Here is a 17,500-nt window from a genome sequence, read left to right as displayed (position 1 = left end):
TTTTTTTTTTGTTTTACTCGATTTTTTCTTCTATTCTTTTTTTTTGTTATTTTTTATTTTTCTGAGAGTAATTTTTTTAATCGGATTTTTTATTATTTTTTTATTATTTTTTTCTGATAGTTTGTTATAGTGATTAGCACAAGTCTTTATATTTACTAAGTTTACGGATTAGCCAGTTAGGATTAAGTGCCTAATCCTTTTCATGACTCTTAAAGACTGGTATATATAATTAATCACTGAATCCAATCTTAATTTAATTAGAATTGATTAGAATGGACTAAAACCCCATTGATTAATTTACCTCTGATTGGGTTGGATTGTGTAACCTATTCGCTCTGATTAGATTAGATTGGAATTATATCTCATTGATTTGTTCAATCCCTCAGCTTAAGTCAGATTAGGTTTAGAGCTGCGTCGATTGGAACACCTTTTTACCTAGTAATACCGGCATTACCTTACAAGATATTTTTAAGCCAGTCTCTCTCTCTCTCTCTCTCTCTCTCTCTCTCTCTCTCTCTCTCTCTCTCTCTCTCTCTCTCTCTCTCTCTCCCCGTCCCTCAGGCAATGTGAGAGTGTGATAGCGTCTGTCTGTCTGTCTGTCTGTCACTCCCCTGTCAATTATCGCGTTTCTCCACCCGTTTACTCTTCCATCTTACTCCTTGTCTCCCATTCTCTTTGTCTCTTTTTCTCTCTCTACACCTTCTTTATCACCTGTTCCTTATTAATTACTCTCTTTATTGACTTGATACCTGTGTGTTTAGGCTTTCGTAAACATTTGAATAGAGATATACAGAGAGAGAAGTGAGAGAGAGAGTGAGAGTGGGGGGTAGAGAGAGAGAGAGAGAGAGAGAGAGAGAGAGTTCACTTTAAAGAGGATCGAGTGTAAGGACTGACGTTTGGTCCCGCTCCTCATCCTTTCATGACCTGAACACATGCTGTCTCTTTCTCTCTCTCTCTCTCTCTCTCACCCCACTCTCTCACCCTCTCTCTTCTCTCTCTCTCTCTCTCTCTCTTCTCTCTCTCTCTCTCTCTCTCTCTCTACCTGTTTCTTGGTCTGTCTGTTTCTTATATATTCTATCTTACTGTCCCTGTCTTTCTGTCTGCCTATCGATCTATTAATCAATCTATCACTATCTATCTATCTATCTATCTATCTATCTATCTATCTATCTACCTCCTCACCACACACCTTCACTTTCATAACCTAACCTAACCTAACCTAACCTAACCTATCCTAACCTAACCTATCTAACCTAACCTTAACCTAACCTAACCTAACCTATCTAACCCCTAACTATCAACTAACCTAACCTAACCTAACCTATCTAACCTAACCCTAACCTAACCTAACCTAACCTAACCTAACCTATCCTATCCTAACCTAACCTAACCTAACCTAACCTAACCTAACCTAACCTATCCTAACCTATCCTAACCTAACCTAACCTAACCTATCCTAATATTAATGTTTATAACAGTACCTTACCCAACACCTGCCAGCAATCTGTACTGTAAATAAAGTCAAAACAACATCCAGGAGAAACTTTGTAACATGAGTAATACGTGTTTGTTGAAGTTGTATGTTGTATGTTAGTGTAGTTTAGTGTATGTTGTGTGTATGTAGTTTGTGTATTTTTATGTTGTATATTTTGGTGTTAGGATGAGGGTGAAAGATTTGGTTAATAGGAATTAGTGGTGTGCGTGAATGAGTGGATAGCATTATTTTCTTTTTGTTGTGTGGTGGTTGTTGTTGTTGTGGTGGTGGTGGTGAGTGGTGGTGGTGGTGGTGGTGGTGGTGTGGTGTGTGTGGTGATTGGTGATAGATGTTATGGGTTGGTGTTGTTATGGTCTCTCTCTCACCCAGACAACGAAATCTACACCTCTCTCCCACACAGACAGACAGACGACACACAAATGAATCCTACCTCCCACCTCTCTCTGTGTCTCGTTAGAAATACTTGTGTCTGAAATATATACTAGACCATTAGAAAGAGGGAGGTCTGTCAGCCTTCTTTACTGTGTCCGCGCTGCAAGACGTAGCTGGGACCATTTGTCTCAGCTCACACCATCTGTCTTAGCTGGGACCATCATTCTTAGCTGAATCATACCTTTTAGCTCGGTTTATGTATAAGTCTCAGCTCACAGTGTCATCTCTCTTAGCTGGTGTTATATTGTCTCTCTTTGTCTCTCTGTCTCTTTCACTTTGTCTCTCAGCTAACGATATTTGTGTCAATTTATGTCATCTTTCTCAGATTATCGTCTCTTTTTCTCAGCTGTTTCTATATCTCTCAGCTAACTCTCTCTCAACTACCACCATCTCTCTCAGCTACCATCTCTCAGATAATCCCTCAGCAACCCTACAGAGGGCATACTCACCTCAGGGTCTGACACAAGCCAGCCTCCTACTCCTTTGTGCAACTTCCGGTTCTCTCTCTCTCTCTCTCTTGTATGATAGAGTTAGTGAGTTGTATTAATTTTGACGTTTTATTCCATTAAAATATTTGTGTATGATAACTTATTAATTTTGGTTTATGTTGTTGTTGTTTGTTGTTGATGTTGTGATTTTGATTTGTTATTGTAGTTAGTGGTATTTATTGTTATTGTTTGTTGCTGTTATTATTATTGTTGTTATTGTTTTTGGTATTGTTATTTGTAGTAGAGTAGTTGTTGTTGTTGTTGTTGTTGTTGTTGTTGTTGTTGTTGTTGTTGTTGTTGTTGTGCTTTGCAGTATCACAAGAAAGCTTAAAAGGTAAAAAATCATTATCACCTTCACCACCACTTCACCACCACCACCACGTCATCACCACCACCATTTCACCATCACCAACATCAATACCTCACCACCACCATCATCATCACACCGTCATCACCACCACTTCAACTATCACTCACCACCACCACCACCACTCATCATCATCACCACCATCATCACCATCACCACCATCATCATCATCACCACCAAACCTAACAGACACACGTGAACAAACTTTCAGTATTCATCACTCAGACTAATTTTATCTAAACTAACTAATTGAACTTTGTAAATTAGCGTTATTTTAGCGGACACGTTTCCGGATTACCAGATTGGGGTGGGTGGAGGGGTGGGGTTGTGGTGTTATAAAGGTTATTATTTTCTTGTTTATTAATGGTTGTTGTATGAAATGATGTAAGGGTTGTTTGAGTGAGTGTCATAGGAATACATATAATAATAATAATAATAATCATACACACACACACACACACACACACACACACACACACACATACACACACACACACACACACACACACACACACACACACACACACACACACACACACACACACACACGTACACATACACACGCAACTGGGACACAGAGAGACGTAATTATACCAATTTTATGTACACATGTAGATATTTTTGTGGCCTTTGTGCTTGTGTGCAATTACAGGTCAGGTGAATGTTAGGTCACCCCAATTAGTAGGTGCCCAGGTACTTCGTTTATGTTAAAATAGGTAGAGGATAAATTGGGTACAGTTCTGCTACACAAAATCAGCTAAATTGGGTCTCGGTGTGTGAAGATGTTTGGTAGGAAATGGGTAGTATAATTTTTGGTATTCTATTTTGTGTAAGTAAATTGGGTATAATTGGGAACTTTGGGTGTTGATATTTTTACCAATTACAGAGGGTTACTGGTGCTATTTAAACGAAAGAAATAGGAATTAATTGTCATGAAAATAGTATTTATATAAGGTGTCTTTCAAACGGTGTCACCCAATTACAAGTGCTACGAGTCCTATTAACGTAAAATTGGGAGGAAAAAAATATTATCCCACATCAAATTGGCATCGAAATAATTAGATAACACACCTGTCTTTTTTCCCAATTAGGAATCACAGTACCTGTCAATTTTTCCCCAATTAAGAACCACAAAATTGTACCATTACTACCAAAGAAAAAAATAGGAAAACGGCATAAAAAAAAATTGTAATCTGATTAACTCTGCCAAAGACACTGTACCAATTTATCTGACCAATCCGCACCCCAATAACACAATCACGTTCAATCACCTCCAATCACCTGTCACTAACTAGCCAATTAAAGCAACAGGAGCAGTACAACACGCGACAAAGACACAGTAACTGGGAATGAACCTCAGCTACTGCAAGTCAGAACAACACGGGAATTTGGCCCCACCTGCATTGGACACGGGGTGGGGGGAGGGGAGGAGGGGGATTGGGTGGGGAGAGGGAAGAGGGGAGAGAAGGGAGGAGGGTAGGGGAGGGGAGAGAAGGGAGGAGGTTGGGAGGGATATTGGGTAGGAAGGAGGAGAAGGAGGTGTGAGTGGGAGGGAGGACACGACATACTCACGACACACACTTACGAGACACACTACGATACATATCACCACACACTCACGACACACTCTGTCTCTCAACATCATCACATAAAGGTAAAGCAATCCTTGTTGTGGGGTCTAGATGGTGTGTGGTGTGTGGTGTGTGGTGGTAGTAGTAGTAGTAGTGGGTAGTAGTGGTAGTAGTGAGTAGGTAGGTAGTGGTAGTAGTGGTAGTAGTAGTGGTAGTAGTGGTAGTGGTGGTAGTGGTAGTAGTAGTGGTAGTAGTAGTGGTAGGATAGCTACATATGTATTAGGATATTTAATATTAAGATAATTAAATGGTGGCGAAGGTGTGGCTATTGGGGAGGCGGTAGTGGAAGTGGTAGTGGTAGTAGTAGTAGTGGTAGTAGTGGTAGTAGTGGTAGTAGTAGTGGTAGTAGTGTGTGGTAGTAGTAGTGGTAGTGGTGTACCTTCCTTCACCTGTGAGTGGATGATGCATTAATCTTTGCAGGTGGGACAAGGTTGGGTTTTACCTGTGTGTGTGTGTGTGTGTGGTGTTTATGTGTGTGTGTGTGTACAAAGGTATGTCTGTCTGTCATGTCTGTACCCCACACACACACACACACACACACACACACACACACACACACACACACTAATTTACATAAACACCAGAACTTAAGCTCCCAAAATTAGAATCCCAAATTAGCTGTTCGGTAATTATGTATGTATGTCTGTAAGGTTCTGCACCTCCATTCCCACGGTGATTGAGACTCCATTCCAGCATTACAAGAAATTAATTCCAATCCCGTTATCCTCGAAGCGATAATTTCCAGCGCTAATGTTTAATGACATGCAAAAAAACCGGTTTCTTGAGATGAGGAATATAGTTAGGTTAGGTTAGGTTAGGTTAGCTTAGGTTAGGGTAGGTTAGGTTAGCTTAGGTTAGGTTAGGTTAGGTTAGGTTAGGTTAGGTTAGGTTAGGTTAGTTAGGTTAGGTTGGTTAGGTTAGGTTAGGTTAGGTTAGGTTAGGTTAGGTTAGGTTAGGTTAGGTTACTTTATACTCTAAGTTGTGATAATTCTATACCAATTATTTCAGTGTTTATATTACTAGATTTGACTCATTCCTGTTATTATAATTCCAGTCATGAGTCTTGAAGGTCAGAGATGAGGATTATCAAATGTCAGGTGTGTTATTATGAGCGTGATAATTGCCAGGTAAGATTAATTACAGGTGAGGATAACCAGATTTAGGTTAACACTGACGACGAGAGATTCCAAGCATGTGTTCCAAGAATGGCTAGGAGAGAGAGAGAGAGAGAGAGAGAGAGAGAGAGAGAGAGAGAGAGAGAGAGAGAGAGAGAGAGAGAGAGAGGAGAGAGAGAGAGAGAGATTCCAGACATATGTTCCAGAAGCGGTGAGGAGGAGAGAGCGAGAGACAGAGAGAGATAGAGACTGAAAGTAAATGCCTGAAACCTTCCTGGAACGCTAGTGTGTCTCTCGCAGCTGACAGTTTACCTTCGTGTTACGGCAGCAGTAGTCAGCGAAGAAATTCCAATTCTGGCATTAAGAGAAGTGGTATAAATTCCCAGCATTGATTTGGCCATCCAGATTTGCACAGAAGCTCTCAGAAACCCCCCAGAGCTCTCAAAACCCACGGAATCTCTCAGAAACACTCAGAAGCTCTCTCAGAAGATCTCAGAAACTCTCAGCAACACCCAAAAGCTTTCAGAAGCACTCAGAAGCTCTCAGAAGCCCTTATAAACCATCAGAAACCATCGAACCTCAGAAACCTCAGAAACCCTCTAAAGTCCTCAAGAGTCCTAGAAGCCCACAGAAACCCGCTCTCAGTAGCTCTCAGAAATCTTCAGAAGACCTTAGACTCCCCCTAAGCTCTCGGAAAGAGCTATTGTAAACGCGGTAATTCTAGATAAGGTTTACTAATGCTCTCTGATTTTCCATTCAGGAGAGATACAGAGGGAGTAATGAAGAGGAGAGAGGAGAGAGAGAGAAGGGAGATGAAGGGAGAGAGAGAGAGAGAGAGAGAGAGAGAAGAGGAGAGAGAGAGAGAGAGAGAGAGAGAGGAAATAAGCAGGTGAGCGTCTCAGGTGTTGACGTGTCTGGCCTTAAGTGGCGACAACAACAACCAACAAAAGCACAAAAACAATAACAAAAAAACAAAAATAACGACAAAAAATAACAACAAAAACAACAGCAAACAACAACAAAACAAAAATTACAAAAATAAAGCAAAAACAACAACAAAATAACAACAAAAAAAAACAACAAATAACAAAAAAACTCCCCACCACCAACAACAAAAACAACAACAAAAACCCACCACCACCAAAACAACAAAAAACTCAACCACCAGCAACAAAAAAAAAACTCCACCACCAACAACAACAAAACCAACAATATGCTAGCTAGTCTAATTTAGGTTAAATTAGCGTTAGGTTAGGTTAGGTTAGGTTAGGCTCTGTGAAGTTATATTAATCTTCACTTGAAATAAAGGCCTGTGGGTGAGGGGCTAAGCTGGGTGAGGGGCTGAACTGTGGGGGGCTAAGCTGGAGGGGGCTAAGCTGGGTGAGGGGGCTAAGCTGGAGGGGGCTAAGCTGGGTAGGGGGCTAAACTGTGGGGGTAATCTACGTGATCCACATAGACTAATGACTTTTTTCCACACAATAAATTTTCCCATAATTCGTCTTCCCTTTGTGTGTCTGTCAGTCTTTCTTTCCTGTTCCTAAAGTCGTTCGTTAATTGGTTGTTTCTGTCTGTAATCATCGTCATTCGTCAGTGTCTATGTGGATTCTCATTAATTAGACTCAAAGGGATTTTATTTATTTTGTTATTTATTTTTTAGTTACTCCTGTTGTTATTATCCGTTTTTTTTCAGTTTTATCTATTTGTATTTTTTATTATTATTATGTTTGGTGGTGAGGTGGTGGGTAGGGGTGGGGAGGGTAGGGTGGGGTGGAGGTGGGGTGGGAGGTGGGGTGGGGTGGGGTTGAGGTAGGGTGGGGTGGGGGTGGGGTGTGGGAGGGTGGGGTGGGTTGAGGGTGTGGGGTGGGGGTGGGGGTGGTGGGTGGGGTGGGGTGGGGTGTGTCTCAGAGTGGTCAATGGTCAAGGTGCCCAAAATATTCACACCTCCTACTCATCTCTCGTCTTGTTATTGTCTCTCATTCACACACACTCACACTACTTCCACGCTCATACTCTCTCACTTAAGACACTTTGTTCTCATACCTTCCACATACACTCACTCTGAGACACTTCACACACACACACACACACACCACACACACACACACACACGCTTTACTTTACACATTTATACACATATTCTCTCTCTCTCTCTCTCTCTCTCTCTCTCTCTCTCTCTCTCTTCTCTCTCTCTCTCTCTCTCTCTCACTCCTATATCTTGTTATTCTCTCTATTTCTAGTTCTCTCCACTGTCTTTCTGTGTCTGTCTGTCTGTCTGTTTGTCTGTCAGAGGGGCCTGAAAGGGAGCCGTGTGTGTGTGTGTGTGTGTGTGTGTGTGTGTGTGTGTGTGTGTGTGTGTGTGTGTGTGTGTGTGTGTGTTTGAAGACGCAATTTCTGTCACAACAATGGGTGAACAACTACTGTAGAAGAGGAAACTCATTTCTTCCGTTGACGTGAAATTGATTCCTTGTGTTGAAGAATTCCTCCTCTGATAACACGGACTCAGAGACGGTGATGGTGACGATTGTGTTGATGATGCAATTGCAGGTGGGTGTTAGAAGTAAGTAAGTCGTTTGCAACATTTGAAGGATAGATTATAGTTGAAATATAGAGTTTGATAACGTGGGAAGAAGTGATGCAGTGATGGATTGTGTGTTGATGGTGCAATTGCAAAGGTGAAGTGATAGGTTGAATTGAGATAATTTTTTAGTTGCAACGCGAGTCAAAGGCGGAAGTGGTGGTGGCAATAGTGTGTGTTGATGATGCAATTGCAAAGATGAAATAACAGATCAAATTTGAAAGAAAGAAAAAAATATTACTTGCAACATTATATTGACCGTTTAAACTTGACATAAAATGACTTTGATAACAAAAAAAAAAAAATAAGAAGTGATAATTATGTGTTGAAAATGCAATTGCAGAAATTATATACTTAGTCAAAGATGTAGATAATATAGTTGATGGAAGTGGTAAACATGTTGCATTACCTGTGTCTGTTGATTAATTTATTGCAACGTTATTACGGGATTAATTTGTATCATTAATTGACATAAATTACCTGACAATTAGCCCACCTCAGCTTATTTCACCTGCTGATTAAACACCCTAACGCTACCTTGTGGGGTTAGGTTAGGTTAAGTTAGGTTAGCGTTAGGGTGGACTAGGTTAGTTTACTTTAAATTGGGATGTTATGTTAGCATGAGGTTCAGTTACTGTTAGTTTAGGTTAGTGTAAATTGTGTTAGGCTAGGTTAGTTTAAATTGGCTTAGGTTAGGTTAGGTTAGGCTAGTTTAAAGTGGGTTAGGTTAGGTTACGTTAGGTTAGATTAGGTTAGGTTAGGATAGGATGGGATAGTTCACTAATATTTTTAGCGAAATAACCTAGGAATTACCGTGTTGACAGAGAGTGATATATGTCCGAGTGTTATGTAAGGACTAACACAAATACATTCACTTCACCATTACATTGAGGATAACGTTTCGAGACAGACCGTGAAGTCGTTATTTCATGGAGAATTTAATACTGCATAGTGTTGTCGCAATATTTATTTGGTAATGGCAGGGGTGAGGCGCTGGCAGGGGTGAGGCACTGGCAGGGGTGGTAAAGTGAGCGAAAGTGAGAGAATGAGAAAGTATGTGAGTGTGAGAGTGAGAAAGAGTGTGAAAATAAGAGAATATGTGAGTGAAAGAGTTGAAAATAGAACACCTGTACTCATCCCAACAGGTGGAGGTGTATAAAGACCATTTACAGCATTTACCTGGACGGATTACACTAAGAATTTACCTTTGTTGACACAGAGAGAGAGAGAGAGAGAAACAGAACGCCAAACGAAGTGTAAAAGATGAAAATATTTTTACGGTGAATAGAAAAAAAAAATAATAATACACAACTCAAGAATGAAAGTGAATAACAGAGAAAATTAAACGATAAATAATAAGATAGAACAAAAAAAACAATAATATACATAACTCAACACTAGAATACAATAACGGGACACATACATTATACAACATTATACAACTGAAGAATCACATTTCACTACATTACAAGAGGAACTGGTGAGTGCATATCGAAAACACACTTCCATTATACACTTAAGTGGAGGGACGGAAGGAAACGCACTCTACACACACACACACACGCACTCACTCATTTCTTGTATACACTCACTGGCCAGATTGCAATCAACTTGACGATCGATTCCTTGGCGGAGGTGTGGTGGTGGTTTGGTAAGGCAACAGAGAGAGAGAGAGAGAGAGAGAGAGAGAGAGAGAGAGAGAGAGAGAGAGAGATGGGGAAGAAATAGGTAGACGAAGAAAGAAAGAGTGAGAGGAAGAGAGAGAACGAGAGATAGATAGAGAGAGAGGGAAGAAACAATTGAGTGAGAGGAAGAGAAAGTAAATGTGTGTGTGTGTGTGTGTGTGTGTGTGTGTGTGTGTGTGTGTGTGTGTGTGTGTGTGTGTGTGTGTGTGTGTGTGTGTGTGTGAAAATATTATATTTGAGCGCTAACAATGACTGGGGCATCACCAATAAATATTCGTTTTCAATATTAGATTGTGAGGGGTTGGCTTGACAATGCAATTCCAATGTTGTTGTTGTTGTAGTAAAAGCCGCCACGGGGAGGAGACACAGAGACGGTGAGAGAAAGTAAGAGAAAGACGGGGATGGAGAGGAGAAACAGGGAATGGTGAGAGAAAGAAAGAGACAGTGAGAGAAAGAAGGATATGGAGGTAGACAGATAGATAGAGTAATTTATACATGTTTGGGGAAATAGAGTAAATCGACGGAGAGAGAGAGAGAGAGAGAGAGAGAGAGAGAGAGAGAGAGAGACTCATTAGTAAACCACCCTGACAGGTCGTCAAGGTCAGCTGGTCCCTGAGGCGAAGATGTCAAATGAATCATTCAGCATCTGGTGGTTGAGGTCCACCTTGAAGTGTGAGGCCAAGACGTTACTGAGAGAGAGAGAGAGAGAGAGAGAGAGAGAGAGAGAGAGAGAGAGAGAGAGAGAGAGAGATACTGGCATCATTTATGTTAAAAAGTGATTTAGAAAGTTGATAATTGCGTAAAATATGTCATATTATCTATGAATTCACACCAAACGATACATAGCTCAATAAATACCAAATGCTCCCTTTCAAAACAATACCGCCGCCATTACGTAGACCAAAAACAAACGCTTCCGTCCGTCGCTACAACCGCTTCAATGAGCCAATTTCGAGGGTTAGGTTTAGCCCGCCATTCCCTGACAGAGACATACCTCCTGGTAATTAAGCTTCAGCCATTAGCAGTAAGAGGATTGCCAGCCACAATTAGCCAGTTAAGCACCACGCGGGTCTGGTCCGACAACGCCTTCAAATGACGGTCTGGAAATGGTCTAATTTTGTTGACTTTCGGAGACCTGTCCTTAGACCGTGAAAATCCTCTAAGACCTGCTGGTGTGTTGGTGCTGTGTGTTGGTGAGTGTTGGTGTGGGTGTTGGTGAGTGTTGGTGCTGTGTGATGGAGTGTTGGTGTGGGTGATGGTGAGTGTTGGTGTGGGTGATGGTGGTGTTGGTGGTGGTGTTGTTGGTGTTAGTGTTATTATTATTATCAGTAGTAGTAGTAATAGTAATAGTAGTAGTAGTAGTAGTAGTAGTAGTAGCATAATTATTTATCATCATCATCATCGTCATCATCTTCCTCACTTTGGGCACAATTTTAACACACAGTGACCACATTCCTGGCCTAAGAAGGGAGGGAGGAGGGAGGAGACGGAGAGAAACAGGGAGGGAGGGAGACAGAGAGAGGGGCAGGGAGAGTGGGAGATAGACTCGTTAGTAAAGTCATTTTTGTACACCAGAACAGTCAAGGTTGGGGGGGGGGGCAAGCCAATACTTGCGTCGGGCTACACCACATTACTCGAGCGCATCTGCTGCTGGTGGTGGTGGATAATGAAGAAGTTGTAATGTGTATGTACTGTATGTATGTATGTATGTATGTATGTATGTATGTATGTATGTATGTATGTATGTATGTATGTATGTAGGTATGTATGTATGTACCCTGTATGTATATTTAGAAAGTGCTTAATGAGTATAATTAATTAGTTGCATAAATTAAGTGTATATATATGTTATTAATGGATTATATATATATATATATATATATATATATATATATATATATATATATATATATATATATATATATATATATATTTATAAATCAGTGTTAAATACTCTACGTAATAAAGTGATTAATTATTTCTAAGGTACTCGATATATTTAGTTAACAATCGTGATATTTAAGATGATATGTAAATAGTGTCTTGTCCAAATAACACACGACACAACATAGTGTTTTGTCCTGTAAACACAACCATAACAACAACTTACAAATAAAATGAAAAATAACACGCATCAAAATATACCTCTCGTGACGTCACAACTAATGAATGAAAGACTCTTAATCGTAAACAAATAAACAAAAACACAAAACAAAAATCAAACAATTAAACAAAAACAAATAAACACACTTCTAGTTATCAAATCAAGTTACAAAAATGGGTTAATGTCCGTCAGTCAACGTTGAAAAAAATATCCAATTAGTAATAAATTTCTAACCAATTAACAAGACCGATGTTGTCTGCTGTAATTGGTTGTTTGAGGGAACACTTCACAGGGGCTGATGTTTGGTTAGTTAGTTAGTTAGTTAGTTAGTTATGTAGTTAGTTAGTTAGTTAGTTAGTTAGTTAGTTAGTTATGTAGTTAGTTAGTTAGTTAGTTAGTTAGTTAGTTAGTTGTGTTAGTTAGTTAGTTAGTTAGTTAGTTAGTTGGTTGGTTAGTTGTGTTGAGTTAGTTGGTTAGTTGGTTGTGCAGTTAGTTAGTTGAGTTGCAGTTGTGTTGCTAGTTGGTTAGTTGGTTATGTTAGCTGGTTGTTGGTTGGTTGTGGCGTGGTTAGTTGGTAGTTGGCAGCTAGCAGTTGGCCAGTTGCCAGTTGGGGTTAGCTAGTTAGCTAGTTGGTTGCTAGCCAGTTAGCCGGTTAGCCACCAGTTGTGCTGCTAGTTATGTTGCTAGTTAGTTAGATAGTTGAGTTGCGTAGTTGGTTAGTTGGTTGTTGGTTGTGTTAGTTGGTTGTTAGCTTGGTTGGTTAGTTAGTTGCAGTTGGTTAGTTAGTTAGTTAGTTAGTTAGTTAGTTAGTTAGTTGTGCAGTTGCCAGTTGGCTGGTTAGTTGGTTAGTTGGTTAGTTAGTTGGTTGGTTAGTTAGTTAGTTAATCAGTTGGGTAGTTGGTTGAGTTGGTTAGTTAGTTAGTTGGTTAGTTAGTTAGTTGGTTAGTTAGTTATGTTAGTTAGTTAGTTAGTTAGTTAGTTGGCGCGTAGTTGGTTGGTTAGTTGTGCTTAGTTAGTTAGTTGTTAGTTGGTTGGTTAATTAGTTAGCTAGTTAGTTTGTTAGTTAGTTAGTTAATTAATTAGTTAGTTTGTTAGTTAATTAGTTAGTTAGTTAGTTAGTTAGTTAGTTATGGGAGTTAGTTAATTAGTTAGTTAGTCAGCAAAGCCAGCCACTCACCCACTCACTCACTCAGCCACCCACCCACTCAGTCACCCACTCACTCAGCCACTCAGCCACCACTCAGCCACTCAGCCACTCAGCCACTCAGCCATCAAAGCCACCTAACCAAATACAGCAACTGGTCTTATGTAAATCCCTCGTCAACAATAACATTTGAGGTTAAGTGAAAAAAACAAAACTTTAATATTATCAAAACAAACGAAACATAAAACTAACACCTGTATGTATGTATGTATGTATGTATGTATGTATGTATGTATGTATGTATGTATGTATGTATGTATGTATGTACGTAATGTTTTGTGTTTGGTCAGGTTAGGTTAGGTTAGGTTAGGTTAGGTTAGGTTAGGTTAGGTTATCAAGTCGCCACCAGGAAAAGGTTTACCTCCAAGGATCAGTGAATTAGAGTGCCACATTGGCCCTCATTTGTCTCCCCCTCCATGTGGCCTTATCACCACAGTGCCATTGAAGAATTTAGAGGTAGAGACCTTAATCCCCCACCCCTATCAATACCCTATAGACCCATGGTGCCACACAAGGTAGGGGAAGGGACGGGGCCAAGATCTATGGTGCCAAATCAAGGTAGGAGAAGGGGCGGGGTGCAAGATCCATGGTGCCAAATCAAGGCAAGACCCATGGTGCCAAATCAAGGTGGGGAAAAGGGCGGGGTGCCAAGATCTATGGTGCCAAATCAGTAGGGGAAGGGGCGGGGTGCAAGATCCATGGTGCCAAATCGTTAGGGGGAGAAGGGCGGGGTGCCAAGATCTATGGTGCCAAATCGTTAGGGGGGAGAAAGGGCGGGGGGGCTCAAGATCTAAGGAATCAAGGTTAGGGGGAGAAGGGGCGGGGTGCCAAGATCCATGGTACAAATCAAGTTAGGGGAGAAGGGGCGGGGGTGCCAAGATCTATGGTAGCAATCAAGTTAGGGGGGGAGAGGCGGGAGCCAAGATCTATGGGCCAACCAAGTGTAGGGGAAGAAGGGGCGGGGGGGCCAAGATCTATGGTGCCAAATCAAGTTAGGGGGTGAAGGGGGGGGGGGTGCCAAGATCTATGGTGCCAAATCAAGGTAGGGGAGAAGGGGCGGGGGTGCAAGATCTATGGTGCCAAATCAAGGTAGGGGAGAAGGGGCGGGGGGCCAAGATCTATGTGCCAAATCAAGGTAGGGGAGAAGGGCGGGGGGTGCCAATATCTATGGTGTGCAAATCAAGTTAGGGGGAAAGGGGAGGGGGTGCCAAATCAAGGTAGGGGGAGGGGAGGGTGCCACATGTAGAACGAGGCGGAAAAAGAAGAAAGGTTAGCACTCTCACCCTTTTTCCTGGATAGCTGAAATCCCCACAGTGCCAGTGCCACACAGATGGAGAGGAGCGTGGCACTCACTTATTCCTCTCCCCGGTGACCCTCTAGAGCACCTCACTGCCACTTGCAAGAAGACAAGCAGATAGGGTGTGTGTGTGTGTGTGTGTGTGTGTGTGTGTGTGTGTGTGTGTGTGTGTGTGTGTGTGTGTGTACACATAATAGTATATAGACAAATAATAATAATAATAATATAATAATAAATACTAACGTTTATTGAGAGCATGGCAGCCGGAAGGCTGAAAATATACTAATTACATAATTGGGAAGTAGGTCTCTTGATTTACAAATGATATACAGGCAAACATAAGTGATACAAATATGATATATAATAATTAGGTGTTGATAATTTTTACAATGGTTTGACTGGGCCGTTCTTAAAGCAATCAGTATGTGCTCCTATATGGGCTGGATGGGTTGGCTAGGTGTGTACTACGGTTGTGACAGTAGCTTGGGGCAATCCTTTCACCTAATTACCAGCACTCAGATCAACACTCTTTCTCAAACACTGACTGAGAGAGACGGAGAGATGAGAGATATGTTCTCTTAACCTCTGCCATGAGATAAAGACGTGTGTGTGTATGTCTCTCTCTGTCTCTCTTGATTATTGTATTATGTATGAGCTGACGTGGTGTATACAGTTACATGACCCTGAGTGTGGTCTTGTATATAAATTAATTTAATTATATTGTTTCTCTAATCTACAAATCAACATAAATTATACCCATCTAAAAAAAAAAAACCTAATCATTTTCTAATACACAAATTAACATAAACGATTAAAACTAAACCACCACCAACTACATAAACCCATTATATATTACTATTAAAAAAAAACCTAAAGCTTACCATTAACTTTATAGAAAATAGAATGGCAAATAAAATCCCCAGACCTTTCTATCAGACACAAAGCCAACAATTGTCAGCACACTCAAACTCTCAGGGAACAAGGGGGGGGGGGAGGGGAGGGGGAGGGGGGAAGGGGGAGGGGAAGCTGTGTTATATGCCTGGCACAGCTCTCTTAAGTTTTTTTTCTACACTGACAAACTATTTTTCTGGGGGGGGGGGGGGGGAGGGGGGAGGGGAGGTGGGAGGAGGGGGAGGGGGCTGTGTTTCAATGCATGTAATTTCGTATGGTTCTGACATGTTGGTGGAGTATTTTTTTTTGAGGGGAGGTGATTATGTTGAAAATGTTATGTATTGGTGATTTTATTGTTAGTGTTATTGTTGTTATTATTGTTATATTATTATTATTATTATTATTATTATTACTACTACTACTACTACTACTACTACTACTACTACTACTACTACAAACATAAATATAAACACAAATAATAATAATAATAATAATAATAATAATAATAACAGCAATAACCACAATGATATAAACAACAATAACAGTAATAATAACAACAAAAATAACAGTAATAATAACAGTAATAATAACAGTAATAATAACTGCCTCTGACTAACATAAACAGGTAAAACAAAGCGTTAATTAAAGCAGGTAACACCAACAACACTGGTCTTTTTAAGCTTTCTCAAGTGACTGTCGAGAAAAGCTTAAGTTGTTTTTAATGTTGAGATAACTTTGTGTGTGTGTGTGTGTGTGTGTGTGTGTGTGTGTGTGTGTGGATCATCACCACTACTACCGTATTATTATTATTATTATTATATATTATATATTATATTATTATTATTATTATTATTATTATTATTACACTAAACCAAACATCATTTTCACCACACTCTTCCTTCTTTTGCCATCTCCAACGCACCCCTCTCCCTCTCAGTGTGTCTCAATCAGTGGGAGAGTCGAGAGAGAGTGAGAAAGAAAGTGTTGGAAGAAAACACACGTTCAAGCTGCTTCTCTCTCTCTCTCTCACTCTCTCACTCCTTGGTACATTCATGGGAGACGTGACCAGCTTCTCACTTCCTTCTGTGTCGTTTTCTTTATCTCTATCTTTATTTCTCTTTCTCTATTGCATTTTGGATTTTTCTTTTCTTTCTTTCTTCTCTCTTTTATTTCAAGGTTATCACAATCTCTCTCTCTCTCTCTCTCTCTCTCTCTCTCTCTCTCTCTCTCTCTCTCTCTCTCTCTCTCTCTCTCTCTCTCTCTCTCTCTCTCTCTCTCTCTCTCATGGCGCCAATCAAACAAAGAAGAAGGAAACAAAATAAAGGGAAATATCTTGAGGATCATTGGGAAGTTCCTACCCACTCTACCGGGTGTAGGATACGTGACCTGGTGGTGAAGGATCTCTTCTCTCTCTCTCTCTCTCTCTCTCTTTCTTTCTCTCTCTCATTGTCTTTCTCTGTCTCTAGCTTTGTGTTCTTATTCCATTTACTCCCTCTCTCTCTCTCTCTCTCTCTCTCTCTTCTCTCTCTCTCTCTCTCTCTCTCTCTCTCTCTCTCTCTCTCTCTCTCTCTCTCTCTCTCTCTCTCTCTCTCTCTCTCTCTCTCTCTCTCTCTCCTTTCATCCTTCTCTCACACAGCCTTTCCTCCTCCTCTCTTTCCCACTTATCCTCTCTTTCTCTACCATCTCCCCACTACCATTGTCTCACACTCTCCCCATGTTTCCCTACCCTCCTCTGTCATCTCCTTCTACCCTCACTATTGTCATCCTCCCCTCTCCTCCCTCCCCTCTCTTCCTCCCTCTCTCTCTCTCTCTCCCACTCACTCCTTCAGGACCATTGTCTCAGCTACATCTCCTAGATAAAGCATACGTGACTGCCACCAAACACCATCTTATGCTCGCTAGGTAATGTTCTTCTCTCAACACTCACTGGATGTCAAGTTTTCTAATCCTAACCTAACCTAACCTAGTTGCCTTAACCTAATCCTAATCCTAACCTGGACCTAGTTTCTAATCTCTAACCTAACCTAACCCACCTAACCTAACCACCAATTGTATTTAGTTTGGTGATGGGGTGGTGATTTTTTTTTTGGTGGGGGTTCTTCAATGTTGGTTTGTTGGGTTGAATTGGGTTGTAGGGTTAGAAGGTGTCTGGTTGGGTTGTCAGGGGTTGGGTTGGGTTGTAGTTGGGTTAGCTGTTGGGTTGGGTTGGGTTGGTG

At 40.8% G+C, this 17,500-nt stretch overlaps 1 protein-coding gene across 1 annotated transcript in view; it reads left to right on the top strand.

Annotated features, from left to right (window-relative positions):
* Positions 1-5,520: 5,520 nt before the first annotated feature.
* Positions 5,521-17,500, top strand: part of LOC121865803 (vegetative cell wall protein gp1-like) — a 15,760-nt gene continuing 3,780 nt past the window's right edge. Inside the window, exons 1-2 of the mRNA XM_042365363.1 lie at positions 5,521-5,540; positions 5,934-6,233. Of these exons, the coding sequence (XP_042221297.1) occupies positions 5,521-5,540; positions 5,934-6,233 (320 nt within the window). The remainder of the gene's footprint in view (positions 5,541-5,933; positions 6,234-17,500) is intronic.

Source organism: Homarus americanus, unplaced genomic scaffold (assembly GCF_018991925.1).
Source record: "Homarus americanus isolate GMGI-L3 unplaced genomic scaffold, GMGI_Hamer_2.0 scaffold821, whole genome shotgun sequence".
Taxonomy (NCBI): Eukaryota; Metazoa; Arthropoda; class Malacostraca; order Decapoda; family Nephropidae; genus Homarus; species Homarus americanus.
The sequence above is the reverse complement of the archived record's forward strand: the minus strand, read 5'-3'. Positions and strand labels throughout refer to the sequence as shown.